The 25371-nt window shown below is 41.5% G+C and overlaps 2 protein-coding genes across 2 annotated transcripts in view; one reads left to right on the top strand and one right to left on the bottom strand.

Moving 5' to 3' along the window:
* The window catches only part of LOC126416695 (tectonin beta-propeller repeat-containing protein), a 206377-nt gene extending 191987 nt beyond the window's left edge, over window positions 1–14390 (bottom strand). Inside the window, exons 1-2 of the mRNA XM_050084501.1 lie at window positions 14002–14390; window positions 1593–1775 (exon numbers count right to left, since the gene is read on the bottom strand). Of these exons, the coding sequence (XP_049940458.1) occupies window positions 1593–1775; window positions 14002–14226 (408 nt within the window). The 5' untranslated portion in view covers window positions 14227–14390. The remainder of the gene's footprint in view (window positions 1–1592; window positions 1776–14001) is intronic.
* Window positions 14391–14791: 401 nt separating this feature from the next.
* The window catches only part of LOC126416684 (DNA primase small subunit), an 87960-nt gene continuing 77380 nt past the window's right edge, over window positions 14792–25371 (top strand). The window contains exon 1 of the mRNA XM_050084492.1: window positions 14792–14966. Coding sequence (XP_049940449.1) covers window positions 14858–14966 — 109 coding nt within the window. The 5' untranslated portion in view covers window positions 14792–14857. The remainder of the gene's footprint in view (window positions 14967–25371) is intronic.

Raw genomic sequence — 25371 nt, 5'->3', positions numbered from 1 at the left:
ACATGTCCAAACTATTTTAACTTGTTGATGACAATTTCTTGGGTCTCCAGCCGGGTGGTAGCGTTGATATCTCGCAACATTTTGGGAAGTGTCATACTACCCATCTTCTGGCCAGGTCTATGATGCATATGTCATTATTGGTGTACAGAACATTTTGTACCGCACTTACTCACATTCGCCACACCAAGCCCCTCAGACACTGGTACTGTACATTGCTCTGCTGTTCCCTTTTCCTAACTTCTGGCTTCATTCTAGGATTTTGCACTGTCACACTTCCCAGACATTTAAAGTTATCCACACTTTCAATATTCTGTCCTGTGATGTTAGTTTGCCCCCTGCATTCTCTGCCTCTTCTGGTTACCACCAGTCCATATATCTCGATTCTTTCATTTCAGATCTCTGTTTGTTCTTGTATCTCCTTACTTTTGGCTCCGCACACCACAATAACAGTGGAAAACAGAAATAACTTCATCTCCCTTCCACTATGAGTTTCTTTTGCCTCTTTCACAATTTCATTCATCACCATTATAAACAATAGTGCTACCACCACACTTCCTTTTCTCAATATTGTAACAGTCCTAAACTATTCAGTTGCTAAAACTTGGATTTGGCACAGCTGAAGCTTTTTTCACACATTGCTTGCCGGATTTCAGTTGTCGGTTTTCCAACTACCTCTCTGTATCATTGAAATATATTTGCAGCTTTTGCAACAGGTGGTGACCATTTCAGAAAACACATACACAAACAAATACAAATAGACAAGTGTGTTACAAAGGACAATCCATACTCCTTTCAGAAGTGACTGTGTAACGATGCAGCACGGGGCTACATGATTTGCTCTCAGTCAGCTGATAAAAACAACACGAGACCAGAAGAATGTCTTTCTTACCCAATGTGTCCCATCACATACATAGTCAAGTATCAAGCTGTCTGTCTGCTATCACTTTGCAGCAGCGCTATTCAATCCCTTGTGAAGTTGTGTGTGTGTGTGTGTGTGTGTGTGTCCATTTTTCAACAGATGTTGACAATTTTGTTTTTATGTTGCACATTTGTAAATAACTAAGGCTGTACTGCCAAATTTTGTGGGACACACAAATAAAAATTATGAATGTATATTCACTAGAAAATATGTTACATAAATAGTTTCTGAACTTAAAAAATTTTTCTAACAAAAATATAATGATTGTCACATAAACACACACAGCAATTAGAGGAAAATGATTATACGATACAATTGCTAAAGCTTATAGAAACCATGAGGCTAGCTCACACATGTCAATTTTATGTGGATTCATTGTGTGGCACTTCTAAACTTTCATGACCTCTCCAATAAACACAATATATAAAAACATGCACAAACTACACAAGAGATGTCTTACTATTAAGTAATTACATATTCTGCAAAAAGATACACAAGTATTTGACACTTTTCTTTGTATGATGCCCTACATTCATGAATCATTGCTTATTCAGTCATGAAAAATTAACACAATTTGAATAATAATGTTTAGCAGAAAAACATGTCTTAGGACAGGAAATTTAAAAAATGAAATTATACAGAGAAAAAAGCTGATTCACAAAAATGACCTTACATCATCATCCAACGGTTGGCCATCCAGTGTGGTCTCAATGTGCCAGTCACCCTCCCACTGCCATGCCATTGATGGTAACCTAATCTTATCAAAACTTCTGTCAACGGAACCCTCTTGATTTGAGAAGTGATATCTATCTGTTGGTAGCAAGCGGCTAGTAAAACCTTCCACAGGAAGCCACCTCTGGAAAGAAGAAAGAAGAACTAATTTTTTTCTACTCTGATAGATAAAACAGTATGCCGTCAGTATCTCTGTCACCAAAAAAGAACAACTGGAGCAGTATTGTCACACTTAACAACTGAAAACATCTATTAATCTCATAAAAAGGAGAAGTGGGAAGGGCGAGTCAGAAGTAAAATACAGAACATAAATTTCTTGAAACCCTAGATCAGGAAACACAACACTGAAACTTACCTGTCTTCTGATTCAGGGTGAGGAGTAACATTTTGTTCTCTTTAGCAGTTTATCATATTGCCCTCAATGAATGACACTCCAATGCTCCTCATCTATCTCTTATATTGCAGTATTTTTTTTTCTTCACTTTTATCTCTAGCACTTATAAATACACATCATCCTCCATATACAAATCTACAAGTTAGCCAATACTTGAAAAAAAAAAATAAAACTACTATTCTATTACAGACCATTGCAGTGAAGCTTTAAGAATCACACAGAGCCATAATGTTGATGGACTAAATCACAGCTCATTTATAGAACACATTTATACTTCTGTATGGTAAAAATGATGAATGTTCTACTGCAGATTCTCTCATTCAAAATCAACATATGAGCTTCCCATCAACAATATTTGAGACAGAGCAGGCACATTCACACACGAACACCTATATACAGCCGGCCGGAGTGGCCGGGCGGTTCTAGGCGCTTCAGTATGGAACCGTGCGACCGCTACGGCCGCAGGTTCGAATCCTGCCTCGGGCATGGATGTGTGTGATGTCCTTAGGTCAGTTAGGTTTAAGTAGTTCTAAGTTCTAGGGGACTGATGACCACGGCAGTTAAGTCCCATAGTGCTCAGCGCCATCTGAACCATCATCTGAACCTATACACACGAAAACTTAAAAGAGGAGTGACAGAAATAAACAGAAAATAATATATTTAAAACCCCTCTTTCCAGAATTTTTAGAAAGCTCTTGATCAAAAAATGGCAAAAGGAGCTAATCAGAACCAAAATACTCACGTCAACCACTTGCTCTGATTCCATTCATTGGCTCTGACCTGTGACATAACTGTATTTTGTTGTGTTGACATCATGGAGGTGGGGCACATTGGAAATGGACTGTGTTTGTACAGGGTGTGTTGTTGTAAGGGACTGTGCACTCTAGTATGGGGTGTTTATGCTTCTAAATTGTTTGTGAGTGATATTAGTGCAGCATTAGACTTCATGCTATGTTCTACTCAGTGTTTTTGGGAGTATGCTTTTGTTATCATGCAAGTGAGTTATTTTATTTTCGTTGGTTATTTGCCAATGATTTGTTTTTGGTTTTTAAATAGGTAATTTGTTGCTTTGTAACTAGTTTAAATTTTTTTTCTTCTTCTTGTGTGCCTCAGCAATACAGATAGCCATACAGTAGCTGCAACCACAACGGAGGGGCATCTGTTGAGAGGCCAGACAAACGCGTGGTTCCTGAAGAGGAGCAGCAGCCTTTACAGTAGTTGCAGGGGCAACAGTCTGGATGACTGACTGATCTGGCCTTGTAACACTAACCAAAACGGCCTTGCTGTGCTGGTACTGTGAACAGTTGAAAGCAAGGGGAAACTACAGCCGTAATTTTTCCCAAGGTCATGCAGCTTTACTGTATGGTTAAATGATGATGGCATCCTCTTGGGTAAAATACTCTGAAGGTAAAATAGTCCCCCATTCGGATCTCCCGGCAGGAGCACAGGAGGAGGTTGTTATCAGGAGAAACAAAACTGGCATTCTATGGATCGGAGCATGGAATGTCAGATCCCTTAATTGGGCAGGTATGTTAGAAAATGTAAAAAGGGAAATAGATATGTTCAAGTTAGATATAGTGGGAATTAGTGAAGTTCGGTGGCAGGAGGAACAAGACTTCTGGTCCGGTGACTACAGGATTATAATACAAAATCAAATAGGGGAAATGCAGGAGTACGTTTAATAATGAATAAAAAAAATGGGAGTGCAGGTAAGCTACTACAGACAGCATAGTGAAAGCATTATTGTGGCAAAGATAGACACAAAGCCCACACCTACTACATTAGTACAATTTTATATGCCAACTAGCTCTGCAGATGAGGAAGAGATTGAGGAAATGTATGACGAGATAAAAGAAATAATTCAGATAGTGAACAGAGACGAAAATTTAATAGTCATGGGTGACTGGAATTCTATAGCAGGAAAAGGAAGAGAAGGAAAAGTAGTAGGTGAATATGGAATGGGAGCAAGGAATCAAAGAGGAAGATGCCCGGTAGAATTTTGAACAGAGGATAACTTAATCATAAAACACTTGGTTCAAGAATCATGAAAGAAGGCTGGGTACATGGAAGAGGCCTGGAGATACTGGAAGGTTTCAGATAGATTATATAATGGTAAGACAGAGATTTAGGAACAAGGTTTTAAATTGTAAGACATTTCCAGGGGCAGATGTGGACTCTGACCACACTCTATTGGTCATGAACTGTAGATCAAAACTGAAGAAACTGCAAAAGGTAGGAATTTAAGGAGATGGGACCTGGAAAAACTAACACAACTAGAGGTTGTAGAGAGTTTCAGGGAGAGGATTAGGGAACGATTGAAAGAATGGGGGGAAAGAAATACAGTAGATGAAGAATGGGTAGCTTTGAGGGATGAAATAGTGATGACAGCAGAGGATAAAGTAGGTAAAAAGGCGAGGGCTACTAGAAATCATTGGGTAACAGAAGAAATATTGACCTTAATTGATAAAAGGAGAAAATATAAAAATGCAGTAATTGAAGCAGGCAAAAAGAAATACAAATGTCTCAAAAATGAGATCAACAAGAAGTGCACAATGGCAAAGCAGGGACGGATAGATGACAAATGTAAGGGGTAAGATAGGTACTGCATACAGGAAAATTAAAGAGACCTTTGGAGAAAAGAGAAACACTTGTATGAATATCAAGAGCTCAGATGGAAACCCAGTTCTAAGAAAAGAAAGGAAAGCAGAAAGGTGGAAGGAGTATATAGAGGGTCTATACAAGGGCGATGTACTTGAGGACAATATTATAGAATGGAAGAGCATGTAGATGAAGATGAAATGGGAGATATGATACTGCATGAAGAGTTCGACAGAGCACTGAAAGATCTAAGCCGAAACAAGTTCCCGAAAGTAGACAACATTCCATAAGAACTACTGATAGCCACTGGAAAGCCAGCCCTGACAAAACTCTTCCATCTGATGAGCAAGATGTATGAGACAGGCGAAATACCCTCAGACTTCAAGAAGAATATAATAATTTCAATCCCAAAGAAAGCAGGTGTTGACAGATGTGAAAATTACCAAACCATCAGTTTAATAAGTCACGGCTGCAAAATATTTGCGCAAATTCTTTACAAACGAATGGAAAAACTGGTAGGAGCCGACCTTGGGGAAGATCAGTCTGGATTCCATAGAAATGTTGGAACACATGAGGCAATACTGACCCTACGACTTATTTTAAAAGATAGATTAAGGAAAGGCAAACCTATGTTTCCAGCATTTGTAGACTTAAAGAAAGCTTTTGAAAATGTTGACTGGAATACTCTCTTTCAAATCCTGAAGGTGGCAGGGGTAAAATACAGGGAGCAAAAGGCTATTTACAATTTGTACAGAAACCAGATCAGATGGCAGTTATAAGAGTCGAGGGGCATGAAATGGAAGCTGTGGTTGGGAAGGGAGTGAGACAGGGTTGTAGCCTATCCCCAATGTTATTCAATCTGTATATTGAGCAAGTAGCAAAGGAAACTAAAGAAAATTTGTAGCAGGAATTAAAATCCATGGAGAAACCCATGAAGAAGAAATAAAACTTAGAGGTTTGCTGATGGCACTGTAATTCTGTCAGAGACAGCAAAGGACCTGGAAGAGCAGCTGAACGGAATAGACAGTGTCTTGAAAGGAGGATATAAGATGAACATCAACAAAAGCAAAATGAGGATAGTGGAATGTAGTCGAATTAAATCAGGTAACGCTGAGGGAATTAGATTAGGAAATGAGAGACTTATAGTAGTAAATGAGTTTTGCCATTTGGGGAGCACAATAACTGATGATGGTCAAAGTAGAGAGGATATAAAATGTATACTGGCAATGGCAAGGAAAGCGTTTCTGAAGAAGAGAAATTTGTTAACACACACTATGGATTTAAGTGTTAGGAAGTCATTTGTGAAATAGTGTAGCCATGCATGGAAGTGAAATGTGGACAATAAACAGTTTAGACAAGAAGAGAATAGAAGCTTTCGAAATGTGGTGCTACAGAAGAATGCTGAAGATTAGATGGACAGACCACATAACTAATGAGGAGGTATTGATCAGAATTGAGGAGAAGAGAAATTTGTGGCACAAATTGACTATAAAAAGGGATCGGCTGGTAGGACATGTTCTGAGGCATTAAGGGATCACCAATTTAGGAGGGCAGAGCCGAGGGTAAAAATTGTAGAGGGAGACCAAGAGATGAATACACTACGCAGATTCAAAAGGATGTAGGTTGCAGTAGGTACTGGGAGCTTGCACAGGATAGATTAGCATGGAGAGCTGCATCAAATCACTCTCTGGACTGAAGACCACAACAACAACAACAACAACAACAACAACATGTATGTGTGGACCTTACAACAAAATTTACAAATCATTTGTTGGTTGCTGCTATGCACAATTTGTGTGTGAGTGAATGTTGGAGTGGTTTTCTATGAGTTCATATTTAGTAGTTTACAGTGCTGACTATTGTGGAGTGCATTGTAGTTGCTTTGGTCATATATGTCTTCATAATAGTTAGTTTTGCTAGCTGTCGGTCAATGTATTGTGGGCATCACTTAAGCTATTATGGTGAAGTGAAATTAGTGGTACCAGGTTTTTAGTTGTGTGGAATATTGGTGTCGCTGTCTTTGTTGAGCTATATAGATCAAGCAAAATTTGCAGTACCGGGTTTTATGCTGCATGTGGATTCTTGCTATCACTGTCTTTGTTTGAGTCATACAGGTCAAGTGAAATTTGTGATGATAATTGTGTGTGTGTGTGTGTGTGTGTGTGTGTGTGTGTGTGTGTGTGTGTGTGTGTGTGTGGTAAGGGGGACGGGGGCGGGGGGGGGGGGGGGGGGGAGGAGATGCCTGGTATCACCATCATCCTTTGAGCTGTACACGTCAAATGAAATATTTGATTCCAGTTGTGTGTGGTAAGTTACTTAATACAGTAGCATCCCACTTCCACTGAAGCTTTCACCCACAATGCAAGGGTTGCCTGAAGAAGAAGCCACTGGCTTCGAAAGCTTGGTAATCACACCAGTCTTTTATGAGGGTGTTCTGCCACCACTTGGTGAGTAGATTTTTTATCTATCCAATTAAATAATGAGATGATAATCTGTAACATAGCTGGAGGTCTAGATTAGGATGACGGTGACAACTTGGTTGTCAGTTTGTGAAACCAAACAAACAAACAAAAACACACACACACACACACACACACACACACACACACACACCTCTAATGTTACTTTATTCCATTTTAGGACAAGATAGTACACCTGTATTCCTTTTATTCGTCTAAAGCAGTTCCTTTCTTAATGTTTTTGTTGATGTTATCTTCAGTCCGAAGACTGGATTGATGCAGCTCTCCATGCTACTCTACCCTGTGCATGCCTCATAACTACTGTCGCATACATCCTTTGGAATCTGCTTATGGCATTCATCTCTTGGTCTCCCTCTATGATTTTTACCCACCATACTGCCCTTCAGTACAAAACTGGTGATCCCTTGATGCCTCAGAATGTCTCCTATCAACCAATTCCTTCTATTAGTCAAGATATGCCACAAATTCCTTTTCTTCCCAATTCTATTCAGTACCTCTTCATTAGTTACACAATCTATCCATCAAATCTTCAGCATTCTTCTGTAGTACCACATTTCAAAAACTTTTATTCTCTTCTTGTCTAAACTGTTTACTGTCCACATTTCACTTACATGCATGGCTACACTACTTCACAAAAGACTAACTAAGACCTAAATCCATACTGTGTGTTAACAAATTTCTCTTCTTCAGAAATGCTTTTCTAATCTTGCCAGTCTATATTTTATATCCTCTCTACTTCAGCCATACAAGCAGAACTCATCTACTACTTTCAGTGTCTCATTCCTAGTCTAATTTCACAGTGTTGCCTGATTTAATTTGACTACATTCCGTTATCCTTGTTTTGCTTTTGCTGCTGGTCATCTTATATCCTCCTTTCAAGACACTGTCTGTTCTGTTTGGCTGCTCTTCCAGGTCCTTTGCTGTCTCTAACAGAATTACAGTTTTTATCAGCAAACCTCAAAATTTATATCTTCCCCCTGAACTTTAAGTCCTTCTCCAAGTTTTTCTTTGGTTTCCTTCCCTGTTTATTTAATGTACAGATTGAATAACATTAGCCACACATTACAACCCTATCTAAATCCCTTCTTAACCACAACTTCCCTTTCATGCCCGTCAAATTTTATAACTGCCATATGGTTTCTATTCAAGTTGCTCCCTGTATTTTACCCCTGTTACCTTCAGAATTTCAAAGAAAGTAGTCCAATAAACATTGTCAAAAGCTTTCTCTGAGGCTACAAATGCTATAAAGATAGGTTTGCCGTCCCTTAACCTTCTTCTAAGAGAAGTCGTAGAGTTTGTATTGTCTTTTACTCCAACATTTCTCCTGAATACAAATTTTGCTTCTACCAGTATTTCCATTCTTCTGCAAATAATTTGTGTCAGCATTTTGCCATCATGATTTATTAAAATGTCTGTTCAGTAATAGTCACACCTGCTTTGTTTGGAACTGGAATTATTATATTTTTCTTGAAGTATGAGGGTATTTTGCCTGTTTCAACATATTACTAGGCACTAGATTGAACCGTTTAATCATGGCTGGTCTCCTAAGGCTATCAGTAGTTCTGATGGAACTTGTTTCAACTTAGGTATTTTAGTGCTCTGTCAAATTCTTCACATAGTATCCTTTCATTTAATCTTCATATACATCATTTTCCTTTTCTATAATATTGTCTTCAAGTTCATCTCCTTGTATAGACACACTATATACTGTTTCCACATTTCATCTTTCCCTTCTTTGTTTAGCATCAGTTTTCCATCTGAGCACTTGATATTCATATAGCTACTTCCCTTTTCTTCAAAGGCCTCTTTAATTTTCCTGTAGGTGGTATCTATCATTCCCCTAGTGTTATATGTTTCTATATGCTTAAATTTGTCCTCGAGCCATTTTGCAATTCCTGTAAATTTCATTTTTTAGAAGTCTGCATTTCTTTTCACCAACTTAATCTGCTGAATTTTTATGTTTTCCCCTTTCATCAACTAAATTCAATATGTCCATTGATATCCAAGGGTTTCTCCTAGGCCTAGTCCTTTTACCTACTTTATCCTCTGCTGTGTTCATTATTTCATCTCTCAAAGCTACTTATTTGTCTTCTGCTGTATTCCTTTTTCCTGTTCTAGTCAATTATTGCCTAATGGTGGGCCTCAAGGCTCCATTTTGCAGCCAGTCGTTCCTATCCTACATCAATGACTTACCCATAAATATAAATTCCCCATCGGTTCTGACTGCAGACGATACATCTGTTTTAATTGAAGATTACAATGCAGAAAAAATTCTGAGCTCCATTGTAAGCTCACTGAAAACCTTGGAAAACTGGTTCCAGTTATATGGGTTGAAACTGAACATTGCAAAAACCCATATGGTACACTTCAAAACCAAACATTCAAAACTGTGGAACTTAAAATACAACATAACAATCAGCTTATGAAAGAAGACACCGTCAAATTCCTGGGACTACATGTGGACAAGAACTTAAGCTGGAATACAGATGTTGACTTACTATCACATAAACTATGCAAATACTAGAAAATTCCACTGACCTGAGTACACAACAAATTGCTTTTCACTGTTATTTTGAATCTGTTACTAGATATGGGATAGTATTCTGGGAAAGTTCAAGTAGTGTTTCTCAAATACTGAAACTGCAAAAGAAAAGTGTCCGATATAAGTGTACTGCACAGCAAACAGAGTCTCAGTGCCATTATTTTGGAAACTACAAATCCCAACTGTTCCCTCCATATACATTTATGAAATAATAATCTTCCTACACAGCAGACAAAAATTATTTGAGGAAAATCATTTTAACCACACATACAACACAAGGAATAAAAATAATTTTATGTAACCCACACACCAAATGAAATTATATGCACGGATGCAGCAGTATAAGAGCCTGAGAATGTATAACAAGTTAATGGGCAAAAACACATTTAATATGAGGCCATAAATTTTAAAGATGAGGCTACAGCAGATTCTGTGGGAGAAATGCTACTATTCAATAGAAGAATTCATAGAGGACGAAATGATAATTTGAGCAAGGGGTAATTAAGTGTTAGATTTTATTATATGTATGTATATATAACAAAATTGTATTATTATTGTGATGCTGTTCATTAGCATCAGCTGTTCTGTGTTTACGGTGAAATTTTACCAAAATTTTGACATGTCTCCTGTACCCAAATCAAATGATTTAGATTATGTATGTTATGAGACAAATATATGACAATCCACAATGCTCCCTCTGAAACTCTCAGCAACCTCTGGTTCTTTCAATTTATCCAGGTTATATCTCCTACCTTTTTGCAGTTTCTTCATTTTTAATCTACAGTTCATAAAAAATAAATTGTGGTCAGAGTCCAAACCTGCCCCTGGAACTGTCCTACAATTTAAAATTTTGTTCAGGAGTCCCTGTCTTACCATTATGTAATCAATATGAAACCTTCCTGCATCTCCAGATCTCTCCCACTTATACAACATTCTTACACGACTCTTAAACCAAGTGTTAGAAATGATTAAATTATGCTCCAAGCAAAATTCTACCAGGCAGCTTCCTCTTTCATTCCTTTCCACCAATCCATATTCACCTACTATTTTCCTTTTCTTCCTTTTTCTACTATCCCCCATCACAAATAAATTTTCATCTTCCTTAATTATCTGGATAAGTTCTTTTGTCTCATGACAATCAATATCATCATCATTTGTGAAGCTAGTTGGCATACAGACTTGTACTACTGTGGCGGCTGTGGACACTGTGTAGATCTTTGCTATGGTAATACGTTCATTATGCTGTTCATGGTGGTTTACCAGCATTCCTGTTTTCTTCTTCATTGTTAGATCTACTCCAACATTACCTCTATTTCATTTTATATTTATAAACCCGTGCTCGCCTCACTGTAAGTCCTGTCCCTGTTGCCACAGAGCTTCATTAATCCCTACTACATTTAACTTCAACTTATCCATTTGCTATTTTAAATTTTCTAACCTATCTGCCTGATAAAGCAATCTAAAAGTCCACACTCCAAGCCATAGAACACCAGTTTTATTTCTCCTTGTGATGTCATTCCGAGTTGTCCCCACCCAGAGATCCGAATGGGAGACTATTTTACCTCTGGAATATTTTATCCAAGAGGATGCCCTCATCATTTAACCATATAGTAGTGCAGCATGCCCTTGGAACACAAAATGCTGTAGTTTCCCCTTGCTTTCAGCCATTCACAGTACCAGCAAAGTATGGCCATGTTGGCTGGTGTTACAAGGCCAGATCAATCATCTAGTCTGTCACTCCTGCAACTACTGAAAAGGCTGTTGCCCCTCCTCAGGAACAACATGTATGTCCGACATCTCACCAGGTATCACGCATACAAACATCACAACATAAAATATATTTGATATTAAGTAAGTAATTAATATAATGCATTATTATTATTATTATTATTATTATTATTACAGTTGCAGTCATGAACTAAAAATTACAGAAAAGTGAGGATATATGAATGACAGTCTATTTGTCAAAAGGCACACGACGCCAGCAAATTTATTGTTCAATAGTACGAGTAAGCTTTTGTGAATGTTCTGCTAACTACACACAGGTGTTTATAAATTCACAAATTCTTCTCCAGGTTAGGAGTTGTCATACAGATAAGATTTCAGTTTTTGTTATCCATTACATTCTTTACGCCACTTGGTAGGTTGTCAAAGATTTACATTGCTGAATACGTCACTTCTTTCTGTGTTACATTATGCCCGACTGACAGAATTCATTTCTGCTAAATCTAGTATTTTATTTATTAATGTTACTGTTGTTTCCAATTTGTCATTGAATGATAACGACAAATTTTAAAATGGAGTCAGGTTGTTGTCAGTACGTCCTGTTGCCGAAGAACATCTGTAAAATGTTCTACAGTGTAATGAACACTTTCTCCCTCAATGATGGTTTATCCATAATATGTCGTCTTAATACTGTAATGAATGAATGAAAATAGGAAAGGCAAGTAAACTTTTTGACAAATTAAACTCCAAAATCTGATATTATCCGTAACACAGGTCAATGGAAGCGTCCAATTCCACACGTCTGCTTTGACCCGTGGTGCAAGGGTGTTGTGTGTGATGTCATTACGGCATTGTCTTTATGAGTTGGTTGTGTTTGTATATGCTGTCTTGCTGTATTTTATGGTGCCCGGTGGTGGTGATGGTATTTTTGTGTGTGTGTGTGTGTGTGTGTGTGTGTGTGTGTGTGTGTGTGTGTGTGTGGTGGGGGGGGGGGGGGGGGGTTGGGCTGGCTGACTTAGTTTGAGGCCTGGAATTTGTTGGTGGTAAGTAATTGTTGTTGGGTTTTTTTTTATTTTTTATTATTATTTTTTTTTTTTTTCTCTCTCGAGTTGTGATGTTTTGTGTATTTCTGGTGTATTGAAAGATTTATGATTTATGTAGGGATGTTTGACTTGTGGATTTTTGAGGTTGTGGCTTTGGTTTTATTTTTCACAGTTGTAGGTGTTGGTTTGTTGGTATCAATAGTTGTGGCTTCCTTTTATTGGTTTCGGATCAAGGGAAGTATCCAATTCCTGAAGATTTTGTTGGTGTAGCAGAATGTTGTAATTTTTTTCCCTTTTGTTCATCATTTTGTGTTTTTTTACTATTGTATGTAGCTTGTCCTCACCCTAAAGCCCCAGTTTCCTGCGGTTGCCCCATTAGCTTGATTGTATTTTTGGAGATTTTTGTCTTATTTATATGCATTTTCGTGTTTGTTGCCATGTATATGTAGTGACCGCATGGCTTAAAATAGCCATTTCCGCCATACTGATGACTTCATGGGTCAAACCAGACAGGTGAAATCTGACATTTCTGTAATCCCCATAACACAAAATTTGCACAGTTTATACATTTAAGAGGCTATGTAACATCAAAATCTTAGAATATAGGCCTATTTTTCATTTACACAAATGAATGAATTATCGCTAATGATGTAGTCAAGCCGTGTGCATTAGAATTGAATGTATTGTGTGTTATCAAACTTCAGCAACAGTCTATTTACAGAGAACTAATTATTAATTTTTAAGAAAATATTATTTATTTTTCAAGTGCTGAAGTTGCTCCAGTTAGCTTGATTCTAATGCCTGCACCACAGCAAACTGAACTATTTCTGTTTCTTGGTATTATGGCCTACATGACAAGAACAAGTGAGGACCCAACATAGACACTTGTAGTACACTTGTTTATTCATCCATGAAACAAGAAATTAGCACATGGATCAAAACACTGACAGGAAAGGCCTGTCTAATAAATAGTGTGGAATTTGACAGCAGTCAGAGAAACAATTGTTTGAAGATATTCTTACAACAAAGACAAACATAATGTTCCTAAATTGCATACAATGTGGTTCCAACGTAACCTCCTCCACATGGAAGATGGTATTCTTTCAAAATTGAGAACTGCATTATTATATTTCTAACAGAACAAGCAATTGTGAATGTGGAAATAAAGAAGTGTTAACAAAGAATCTGTGTTAACTTTTTACGTGTCTATTCAGATGTGCAAAAATCATACCATGTCAATGGTTCAGTTTGGGAAATGAATGGAACATGGTAAGACAGAGTAATATATTCTGTATATTGTTGTGTTAGGGCTCCGAAGATGCTTGAGCTTTACAGATACTGTTACAAAGGCATACGTGCATAACCAAAAAAATGTCAGTGACAAGGGGCACAATTGTATGCGCACAGGTTAGTAAATGGTTCCGAAATGAAACACAGGGAACTAAAAAAACGGGTTAGGCATTACAACACATAATCCTTGAACAAGCAGCGAAAGAATAAATGATACAGAATACACGTGACTATAGACAAATATTTGAATAATCCTGGTGGCAAACACAAGTACCTACCTCATTTTGGTATGACTCTTCTTTAATTCGTATGGGTATATCCAAACCATGAACGTGAACATAAATCTGACGATCGCCTCCAACAGCCCACATGAAATGTGGGACAGCTGAAAGATGTTTGAACTCCAGTCCCAAGTAAACAAACTCTCTCCATGTAGTACCACTTGTGGACAAGCGAAATACGCGTCCCTCATTGTTAATTGCAAACAAAAACGAACTCGGCATGTCCTTTTGGCTTTCGGAGCGTTAAGATGTAATTATCTTGTATTTATGCTAATACTTTATAAGTTTCTAAGCCATGTGTAAACATCATGTTGTGAGTGAAACGTCATTCGATTTGTCACACAACAAATCCTGTAACGTAGCGGCTGTCACTGACAGCTTTAAGTAAACATTTCTGCCGGCATGTGTACAATGAACGTCTTTGAAAAATGTTGTGTATATGACAGAAGTTAATAACAAATTTTCGCAATTTTTCGAGTTATTTCTTAGTACAATCATAACGCTGAGTATATAATTTTCTTCTTATGCCCGATAATTCATATATTTCTTATACAAAATCAACCACTACTGGTTGGCTAGTATTATCGAAGACTGTATTTAATGAGATGTATTATGTAGTTACTTAATCATCATTTTCCTAATAGAAAAAATATTCAAAGTACAGTTTTATAGCAACCAAGGTTTCATATACATATATTTCATGATAAAACGGTAGAATGTTGAGTAACTTTGCTCAATGGTCATACAGAATCTTTCGCGTCGTGCAGTATGTATCTTTGGTGTTTTCATTTGTTTTTGGCGGGAAAAGTTGTCAATTGGAATTGCAATTACGCGAAAGGCATCGAAAATCGCTATGGATATAGCCGAGTTCACCCCGGAAGTGCTGCCAGATTTACTGCCCATATACTATAAAAGAATTTTTCCGTACGGCCCTTTTTATAGATGGTTGAGCTACAGTGATGGTAAGTTACCAATTGTAAAAATGTGCACAGTTTAGTAAATAATGATGAAAAGTGTACAAGTAGTGCTCTATATTCATATAACGTGACTTGTAGCTAAAGTGCGACTCGTAACGATTTGGTGACAACACATATGACACAGTAATCTGTTGAAACATGCAACTTGTGAGTAAATATTTTCTCGTACTTTTTGTGGTGCTTCTGGAGGAGAAGGTATCAGTGGATACGTACCTTGATTATCGTACACATTCTTGGTTTTCATTTGCACGCCTAGATGCTGTCACACCGTTTATACCACCATTCAACAACAAATCCCTTTGTCGTATTGTGGTTAGTTTCTGTTTTTCCGTTTTATCGTCGTCTTGGAATGTGATTTGTACAACAGGTATACATAAAGTAATTTCGGTAAGGTTCTAGGACTTGCATATTTATGAAGCGTTGTAGTTTTCTATATAGTATTGTATGTATCTAGTATACAGTACGAAACATTGTTCCCATTACTATCCACCATACATATAAGTCTGGCAGATATGATTCAAGCAACCATCCATAAGAATTAAATGATAAATCGTAACCAAAACATAGGAGTGGCTCATAGCCTACAACCGAAATATAGAAACATAAATATTCCAAATGCATTAGACGTATGACATTACACATCAGACAATATACTAATTGCTTATGTTGTTCACTAGACCCTTTTATTTGTGAAGCTGTGGTGACAGACTGAACTGTAAATACTCAAAGGTCTACCTTAGTAGGTGGCGCAGTGGCTAGCACACTGGACTCGCATTCGGGAGGACAACGGTTCAATCCCGCGTCTGGCCATCCTGATTTAGGTTTTCCATGATTTCCCTGAATTGCTCCAGGCAAATGCCGGTGTGGTTCCTTTGAAAGGGCACGGCTGATTTCCTTTCCCGTCCTTCCCTAATCCAACGAGACCGATGACCTCGCTGTCTGGTCTCCTCCCCTAAACAACCCAACTCTACCTTAGTGTGGTTTCAAGTTGAAGATGCCAACAAGTGTGTCATTACAATTTTTTTTTTTTTCACATACATGTTGTACATTTCATAGATAGATTAATGTCTCCAATCAAAATGCCTACTCTCCCACTGTGACCTGGTATTTTCAAGTTTTAATATATCTGAAGACCTTAACAACCAGACGACACCCAGCAATGGGTTTCTTCCACCATCTTTGTGTTGGGCCTTTTGCTCTTCAATTCGCTGAAACTACAAAATTCCAGGGACTCATGCTTGATAGAAAACTTTTTTGGCCCTTGCACACGTCTTACCTGGCTGCCCTCTCCATCTGGACTCTAAATGTCCAATACGTCCTCAGCAATACTTCTTTGGGAGCATATCAGAACACCCTCCTCCATATGTGTCAGTTCCTTGTCCATTCGTAACTAGGCTATGGGTGTTTCGTTTATGCACATGCACGTCTGTCCATGTTATGCTGTCTAAATACAATATACCATTGTGGCAGCCATTTGGCAACTGGCGCTTTTTACACAAGCCTGTAAACAGAAGCTTCCGAACTACCTCTGTCATACTGACATGATGATCTCCTTAGCAGATACGTATGCTGTTTGTCTGCCATGCCCGTCGACTTATCCTACACCTTCTTCTTCAATGACTCCTTTGACCGCAAATATGGTGCGCATCCTTCTTCTCTGTCACCTCCTGGAGTTCGCTTTCAGCTATTGCTCCAGCTGTTTAACTTCATGCTACCTACCACCTTTCTGATGTATGTGCATCCTTCACCACCTTGGCTTCATGCCGTGTCCACCTTCAGTTTCATTCGCTTCCTAAGGACACTATTGCAGATTCTGTCTATCGGTGTAAGTTTCTCTACTTTTGCACGGAACTTAGCAATAGTACCTAGGTGTATACTGATGGCTCTCGGACTGACAGTAGTGTTGGGTGTGCCTTTGTCATTGGCACTGATAATTTTAGGTACTGGCTTCCAGAACACTGCTCAGTACTTGCAGCTGAGTTCTTTGCCCTGTATCCGGCCACTCAGTATGTCTGGCGACACAGACGTTTGGATTGCATCATCTGCTTCGATTGTCTCACTGCCCTTCCGAGCCTCTGTGTGCTGTACTCAGTCCATCCCTGAGTGCAGCAGGTCCAAGAAAGCTTCCACTGCTCAATCTTGAAGGAGTCATTGTGATGTTTATGTGGGTCCCTGATCACATCAGTCTGATGGGAAATGAGGCTGCTTATACTGCTGCTAAAGCTGCAGTTCTCCTACCTCGGCTCAGTAGTTCTTCCATCCCTTCTGATGATCTCTGTGTTGCTCCCTGATAGCAGGTGATGTCACTTTGGCATCACCATCAGTCTTTCCATCATGGGAACAAGCTCTGGAGAATTACACATCTTCCAGCTGTGTGGCTGACCTCCTCTTACCATGAGGAGATCATTTTAGGTTTCCTATGGGCACTGTCATTTTACCCATTGCCATTTGTTAAGTTGTGATCCCCCACTACTTTGTGCTTATTGTCATCAACCATTGACAGTTCACCATTTCTTGACGAAATCTCCTATTTTTAACCACTAACATTCTGCTGTATGTTTGCTGTCCGAGTCATTATCGACTGTTTTAGTGGACGACCACTGTTGACCGCATTTTACTTTTTATCTGTCATAGCAATATGACGAAGGACCTCTAATCTTTACTTCAGGACCTCTGTTGTCTCTACAGTGTATTTTTTGCACCTTTCTGCAAGAGGAAGTCATTGTTTTCAGCTTAATGCAAACAAACATCAAGACCTCATATTGTTGGTCGATGATGAACTATGCCCTAGTTTAGAACGACGGGTTTTTCCCTTCGTCAGGGGCGTCTTTAGGGGCATTAAAAACAATAGGTTTACTACCGGTGTCTTCATCTTGGGCTTTGAGTTTACTTGAAAAGGTCAAGGTGATGTTATACCGATGTCCATTATAATTATCCGGGCTGTATTGCCTTGGTCGGTTGATGAATTCTGTGTCAATTCCCAACGTTTCATCTCCGACTGCGGGAGACATCTTCAAGGGGGTTCGTAGCTCAATGGAAGGTCCAACACAGCCACTGGATCGCTACTCCCGCAGTCGGAGACGAAACGTTGGGAATTGACACAGAATTCATCAACCAACCACGGCATAACAGCCCGGATAATTATAATGGATATGATATTTCCAGCCATGAAAGTCTACATTTTAGTATGTTATACCGATGTGATGTGAAACCATACATCCTCCCCCTATGTGGGGCTTTAAGTGCTGGATATTCGGGCATGTGTCTTTCCGGTGCAATTCCAGTGCCACATGTAGAGACTGCAGATGTCCACTGCACGCAAATGCTCCAGGCGCCCTTCCTCCCACCTGTGTCAACTGTGTAGAGCACCACTCCCCATGCTCGCCAGAATGTGCGGTACTCCAAAGGGAGAGGAAAATTGTGGGCTACAAGACCTTAGACAGGCTGACTTACCAAGAGGCTAAATGGAAATATGAGAAGTTGAACCCCATTCACTTGACATTTTCCTATGCTGCAGCTATAGTGCCATCACCCTCACTAGCAACAGTAGTGCCCTCATTTCCGCCTTGTACAGTGGGCCCTCAGAGCCACCCGCAACCCCCCCTCCCTCACCCCCCACCCCTCTGTTGGTTGGAGGCACTTCTTTTGTTGCTCCCAAAGCTCCTACTTTGGAAGCAACGCCTGCCCCCCTCCAGACACTGTGGACATCAGTCCCCCCCCCCCCCCCCCTCCAGCTGGGACTCCACCTTCCAAGGTCTTCCCCCATGCAAAAGCTGCTAGTTGAAGAGCTTCATGGTCTTCCTCTGTTCCTGAATCTACTTCAGAGAAGCCCTCCCATCAAGCCCCTAAAGAGCAGCGAGAGGACAAACAGATCAAGAAGATAACTTAAGAAACAAGAGACTCCGGTGGCCCTCACACCACCACTCCCTACAAGTTCTGCACCTGAGGACTAGTTGGAGATTCTGGCGTCCACCAAGGACCTAGAGCTCACGGACACTTCAGACACAATAGTACTGTATACAAGCACTCAACCAGTGGCAGCGGGTGACACTGAGGTGTAAACTGCCTGTTTGGTCACTTCATGCCTTTCCACGCTACAGAAAGTGTCGTCCTTCAGTATAACTGTGGTGACTCTTTTCCCCCACCTGGCTCAGCTACAACTCTGCTTAAACATCACACCTGCTTTTTGCTTTGCCTTTCAGGAAACCTGGTTTCCAGCAATGCGGACCCTTGCCCTTCATGGCTATCGGGGGTGTTACAAAAATCATAATGACTGTAACAAAATGTTGGGAGGAGTATGTATATATGTCCTTACCTCTGTATATAGCAAACCTGTGCCCCGTCAAACACCTTTAGAAACTGTGGCCGTCAGGGTGAGGACAACATAGGAAATTACCATCTGCAGCATCTGCCTTCCTCCAGATCGTGAAGTACCACAACATGTATTGGCTGGACTAATTTCTCAACTCCCCCCACTTTTTCTACCTCTGGGTGATTTCAACACCCATAACCCTTTGTGGAGTGGTACCAAGATTACTGGCCTTGGAGAAGACTTGGAGAATCGCCTCCTAAATACAGTTGCCCCCATTCATTTCAGCGAGGCACATGGCACATACTTGCAATTGATCTCTCAGTTTGCAGTCCAAGCCTTATTTCATAAGAGGCATCCATTACTGGCACATCTCATTGCCTTCAAATGACTCCGTGCTGCCCAGGTCCGTCAGCTCATCAAAAAACGGAAGCAGGAGTGCCGGGAATGGTGCATCTGCACCATTGGAACACGAACCTCCTCCCCAGGTTTGGACTAAGCACACGCGCCTTTACTGATATCAGACTCCTGCCAGTATACCTGGGATTTTCACACATGGAGCTCTATATACTGACTCAGACGCAATCGTAGAGCATTTTGCCGCATATTATGCTCGAACTTCTGCATCTGAGAATTGCCACCCTGCCTTTCATACCATAAAACACCAGCTGGAATGACAACACCTGTCTTTTACAACATGTCACTCTGAGCCATATAATGTTCCATTCAATAAGTAGGAATTTCTCAGTGCACTTGCCCATTGTCCTCGCACTAACCCTGGGCCAGACTGCATCCATCATCAATGATTACCCGCCACAGAGGGCTTGCCACTCTTTGGCGGGTTCGTGCTTGGTTACCACGGGGCCCCAGCCTTTGCAGCATCTTTTCCCTTCCTGCTGCATGTCTATCCTCTTTCTATACTTTTTCCCCTCCCTTGGGGAACATGTCTGGGGCGTTATTGAGAATGTTCCACATTGTCTTTCGCTGACTTAAGAACAGTCTCACCATTGTTTTTGTTTGCGTTCTTCTCCACTTCGGCGTTTGAGGTTCCTCTTTTTCTTCTTCCTTCCTGTGTGCTCCTGAAGGCCGGCCCACATGTCAGATGCATAACAGGTAACTGGGTAGTGCGGAATTCCCAGCCCCAGGTCGAGAGGTAGGGTTTGCATGTACCCCCGGTACAGGCCAGGCCCAGGGAGGGATGATTGCCTGAGCTGCTACCTTCCCAAATTGCCAATTGGTCCCGCTGTCAGATGTTCGGGAGGTGTGACCTGAGGTGTGAACAATCAGCTATGATGGGTACGCCCTCTTGTGAAGGGGGCTCCCAGTTGGAAGGAGCACGCCATCGGAGAAGCTGACAATCATGGGGGATTTTCTCACAATAAGCCGATCATCTTCACAATCAATGTCTACAAAACATAAACGGAATGACGCTAATGATTCAAAGACCCTTCCAGGTGTGCGAAGGTTCCTCGTGGTTTCATGTAGTGAAGATGGTCAGTCCTCCGCAGCAGTAAATCCATTAACTATCCACAAAGGTGTTGATGCAAATGCAGGGCTGTGGAAATCCTGCTTGTGTTTATGGAATCGCACTTTACTTCTTAAGCACAACAATTGCTTGCCGCTTCACTTCTCCACGGCCATCCCGTTCATGTCAAGCCCCATAGAACTCTGAATTCTTCCATTGGTGTTATTTACACTACGCTCCTTGACGGTCTGTTTAAGTACAAAATCCAATCATAATTCTCTGATTAGGGTGTCATTGTAGTCCATCTGGTGATGAAAAATGTAGATTCCTCCTTAGTGCTCACACACAATCTTTTTCCCTTCTTTGATAGAGTGGTACTTCCATCCAAGATCAAAGCAGGCTATGAAACTATCACAGGCCGACCGTACATGTGCTACTACCAGTGACATCATTTCAACCACACTTGAATGTCTTGTTGACACTCGGTCAAATGTATAATATGTAGGGATGCACACGATGACGATTGCCTGCCTCCTCCTCCCCGCTGTATCAACTGCAAATCGGCCATGCCACCGCCTCTCGAGATTGCCCCATGTATCTCAGTGAGCGGACTGTCCAGGAGATCGGTGTAAAAGAAAAAGTTCCTTACATGGTCGCTCGCAAGTTATTGGTTAGTTGTAAACCTTGCGTTCTACCATCTGGCACTTATTGTACTGTTCTTGCTACATCTTGCTCCATGAAGGACATGGCCACACAGACATGTGACCTCAAATTCAGCTCTGAGCTTTGCCTTTTCCTTCCTCACCTGACGTTTCCCCTTTGTACCATTTATATCCATCCGTCTTTTGATGTCACCAAGGCAGACTTCCTCCAGCTTATTGGGCAGTTACCTCACCCATTTCTGCTGCTCGGTGATTTTAACACACACCGTCCCCTTTGGAGTTCTCCCAAACCTGTCCGAGAGGTGCCCTCCTGGCTGACCTTCTTTATGAACTTAAATCTTCTTCCTTAACACAGAAATACCCACATTCCTTTCCGACTCCTTGCACACCTATTCCCATTTGGACTTATCCTTCTGCACTACTCAGCTTGCCCATTGTCTTGAGTGGTCCGTTCTTACTGACACCTACTTGAGCGACCATTTCCCATGTGCTATCCACTTGCTGTCTCCTACCCACTGCATAAACACCCACATCGCAGCTTACAAAGGCTGACTGGTGGCTTTATTCCTCCCTGGCAATCTTTGAAGAACAAGATTTTCCCAGTTGTGGGTGAACAAGTGGAATATCTTACAAATGTTATCCTTAGCACTGCAGAACATTTCATTCCTCACATTTCGTCTTTACCAAGCCATGTCCCAGTTCCTTGGTTGACTGAGGCAAGCCGCAACACAATTCGCACACAGAGACATGCCCTCTGCGTTTTTAACCATCATCCTATGATTGCAAACTGCATTCATTATAAACAGATGTGTGTACAGTGTCGTCACTTTCTTCGGGATAACAAAAAAGCTAGCTGGATTTCATTCACTAGTTCTATTAACAGTTCCACCTCCTCCTCTGTCGTGTGGGCCAACCTCTGACTGCTCTCTGGGACCAAGATCCGTTCCCCAATTGCTGGCCTGACAGTAGCAGACATTGTCATCATGGGACCCTATTGCTATCTCCAACTTGGGCTGCCATTTCGCAGAAATTTTGAGTTATTCCCACTATCACACTGACTTCCTCCATCGGAAACAAGTGGAGGAGGCTCAAGTGATACCCTTGTCTTCTCAGAATCGTGAGGGCTACAATGCCGCCTTTACTATGAGGGTGGAGGATCGGGGTGAACTGAAACCGTGATCTAGCTTGATCATGCTCTCAGTTCATCCCGATCCTCCACCTCAAGGCCAGACGCTGTTCACATTCAGATGTTTCAGTAGCTTTCTCTTGCGGGAAAGCACTTTCTGCTTCATACCCATAGCTGCATCTGAGCAGAGGGCATGTTTCCCAGATGCTGGTGTGAAGCCACCGTCATGCCCAGTAAGGACAAATACCTTCCTTCTAGGTTCTGCCCCATCTCTCACCAGCTGCGTTTGCAAGGTGATGGAAGGTATGATTCATGCCAGCTGGCATGGTGGTTTTGCAATTTACTAACCACTGCCCAGTGTTGATTTCGAGTGCGCTGTTCTGCAGTTGCCCATCTTCTCACTTTGTCCACCTACATCATGAATGGTTTTCTGTGTAAATCCAAGACTGTAGCAGTGTTTTTCGATTTGGAGAAGGCCAACAACACCTGCTGGAGAACTGGTGTCCTCCGTACTCTCTACATGTGGGGCTTCCATGGGCGCCTGCCCCATTTCCACGAGGAATGTTTAAAAGATCGAGTTTTCAAGGCGTGTGTGGGTCCTGCCTTGTCGGGCACATTTATCCAGGAAAACTGTGTGCCTCAGGTTTCCATCCTGTAGCGTCATCCTCTTTACTATAACCTTAACCCTATAATGGCATATCTCCCACTGGGCATCTTCGGTTCCCTTTTTGTTGACGATTTTTCCATCTATGGCTGTTCTCCATGGACCTGTCTCATTGACCAATGTCTCCAGCAGTGTCTTGGTCATCTTTACTCATGAAGCACCAACAATGGCTTTTGTTTTTCCACTGACAAAACCATTTGTATGAATTTCTGGTGGCACAGTTGGTTTCTCCCACCATCTTTACATCTTGGGCCTGTTGCTCTTCCATTCGTTGAAACTGTGAAATTCCTGGAGCTCCTGCTCAATAGGAGACGCCCTTGGCCCTCACGTGTCTTACCTGGCAGCCCGCTGTATGCAGTCCCTCAATGTCCTATGTGCCCTCAATGGTACTTCCTGGGGTGCAGATTGAACCAACCTCCTCCATTTGTACTGCTCCCTTGTCCATTTGAAACTAGATTATGGGCTTTGTTTATGCATCTGCATGTCCGTCCCTCTTACACCGTCTTAACACTGTCCACCATTGTGGCATCCGTTTGGCCACTGATGCCCTTTACACTAGCCCAGTTGAGAGCTTGTTTGCCGAAACTGCTGAACTACCACTGTCCTACTATCGTGACTTTCTCCTCAGCAGATATGCATTCCGTGTGTCTGCCATGCGTGGCCACCCGTCCTACGCATCCTTTTTCGATGACTCCTTTGCTAGCCAGTATGGGGCATGTCCCTCTTCTCTGTTACCTCCTGGAGTCCGGTTTTGGCTCTTGCCCAGCGGCATAACTTCACACTACCAGTATCTTTCCCAGTGGGTATGAACCCTTCACTACCTTAGTCTTGTGTGGCAGCTCATGTTCACCTTGGCCTTCATTTGATTCCTAAGGTTACTACTCCAGCCTCGCTCATTTCCCCCCTGCGAGTCTGTGGGTTAGAATAGGTCCGAGATATTCCTGCATCTCGTAAGAGGCTACTAAAAGGAGTCTCGCATGTTTCGGCCTTATGTGATGGTCCCCTGTCGGGTTTGACCTCCATCTTTCTAAATTTTTCCGAAGAGTGAGCCAATTGGGGAAGGGTGCCTTATATGGTGCATCGTGTCTATTGTGCATTGAGATCTTAAGCCATATTCTCATCATCACATTGCAGTCCCACTCATTCTCCATCTCTTGGGCGAGGACACCTTCCTGGGTGCATTTTCCTCAATGCACTATGCAGTGCCGCCTTCTGCGCCAACAGTGACCAGTGACCATGGACTTCCAGAACAGTAGCCAGTCTGTTGTGGTGGTGCTGCCATGTACCCTGTTGTTGTAGCCACCTGACAACACAGGGATTGCTCTGCTGATGCCTGCACTGTTAACTCCCCATGTATGCCATGGAGTAGATGCCCATCTCCCTGGGGCATTGGGACTCCCAGCAACGGCCGTCCTGCCAGGTAGCCCTTGCTGAGGCTGGGTAACGCCTGTGGGGAGCCCCCTGGTTGGAGTGGGTGGCATCAGGGCGGTTGACATGCAATGAAGCGTAGTACGTCATCTCTTGCTGGTGGTCTGCCACCAGCAGTCTCTAAGTGTGCGAAGTCTACCTTCAATGCTAAGAAATGTTACCCCAAATCGTTCCCCTCCCTGGCCACACCATGGGAGGAACGCCAGGCTAAGGATAGCAGTGAAGCTTATTCACCCCGGTACCTCGTATGTACGAGAGGTGATGGGGAATCTTTCATGTCCACGAAACCTCAGTTTTTTGTGGAACATTTGGAGGACAAGTTTGGGGAGGTGGAGGGCTTGTCCAAAATGCTCTCTGGGTCAGTCTTGATAAAAACAGCATCCTCTGCCCAGTCACGGGCATTACTTGTTTGTGACAAGTTGGGGGATATTTCTGTGACCATCGTGCCCCATAATGCGGTCAAGGGTATTATATTCCACAGGGACCTTCTTTTGCAGTCTGATGACGAGCTGCTTGCCAATTTAGAGCGGTGAAGTGTTCATTTCGTCTGGCGTGTCCTTCAGGGTCCGAGGAATAATTGGGTTACCACCAGTGCCTTCATCTTGGCCTTTGAGGGTGACACATTGCCCAAGAAGGTAAAGGTGATGGTCTACCGCTGTGATGTCAAGCCATATATCCCTCCCCCATTGTGATGCTTTAAGTGCTGGAAGTTCGGCCATATGTCTTCCCGCTGTAC

This window comes from Schistocerca serialis, chromosome 1 (assembly GCF_023864345.2).
Source record: "Schistocerca serialis cubense isolate TAMUIC-IGC-003099 chromosome 1, iqSchSeri2.2, whole genome shotgun sequence".
NCBI classification, from domain to species: Eukaryota; Metazoa; Arthropoda; class Insecta; order Orthoptera; family Acrididae; genus Schistocerca; species Schistocerca serialis.
This window is presented reverse-complemented; position numbering and strand designations above follow the sequence as displayed.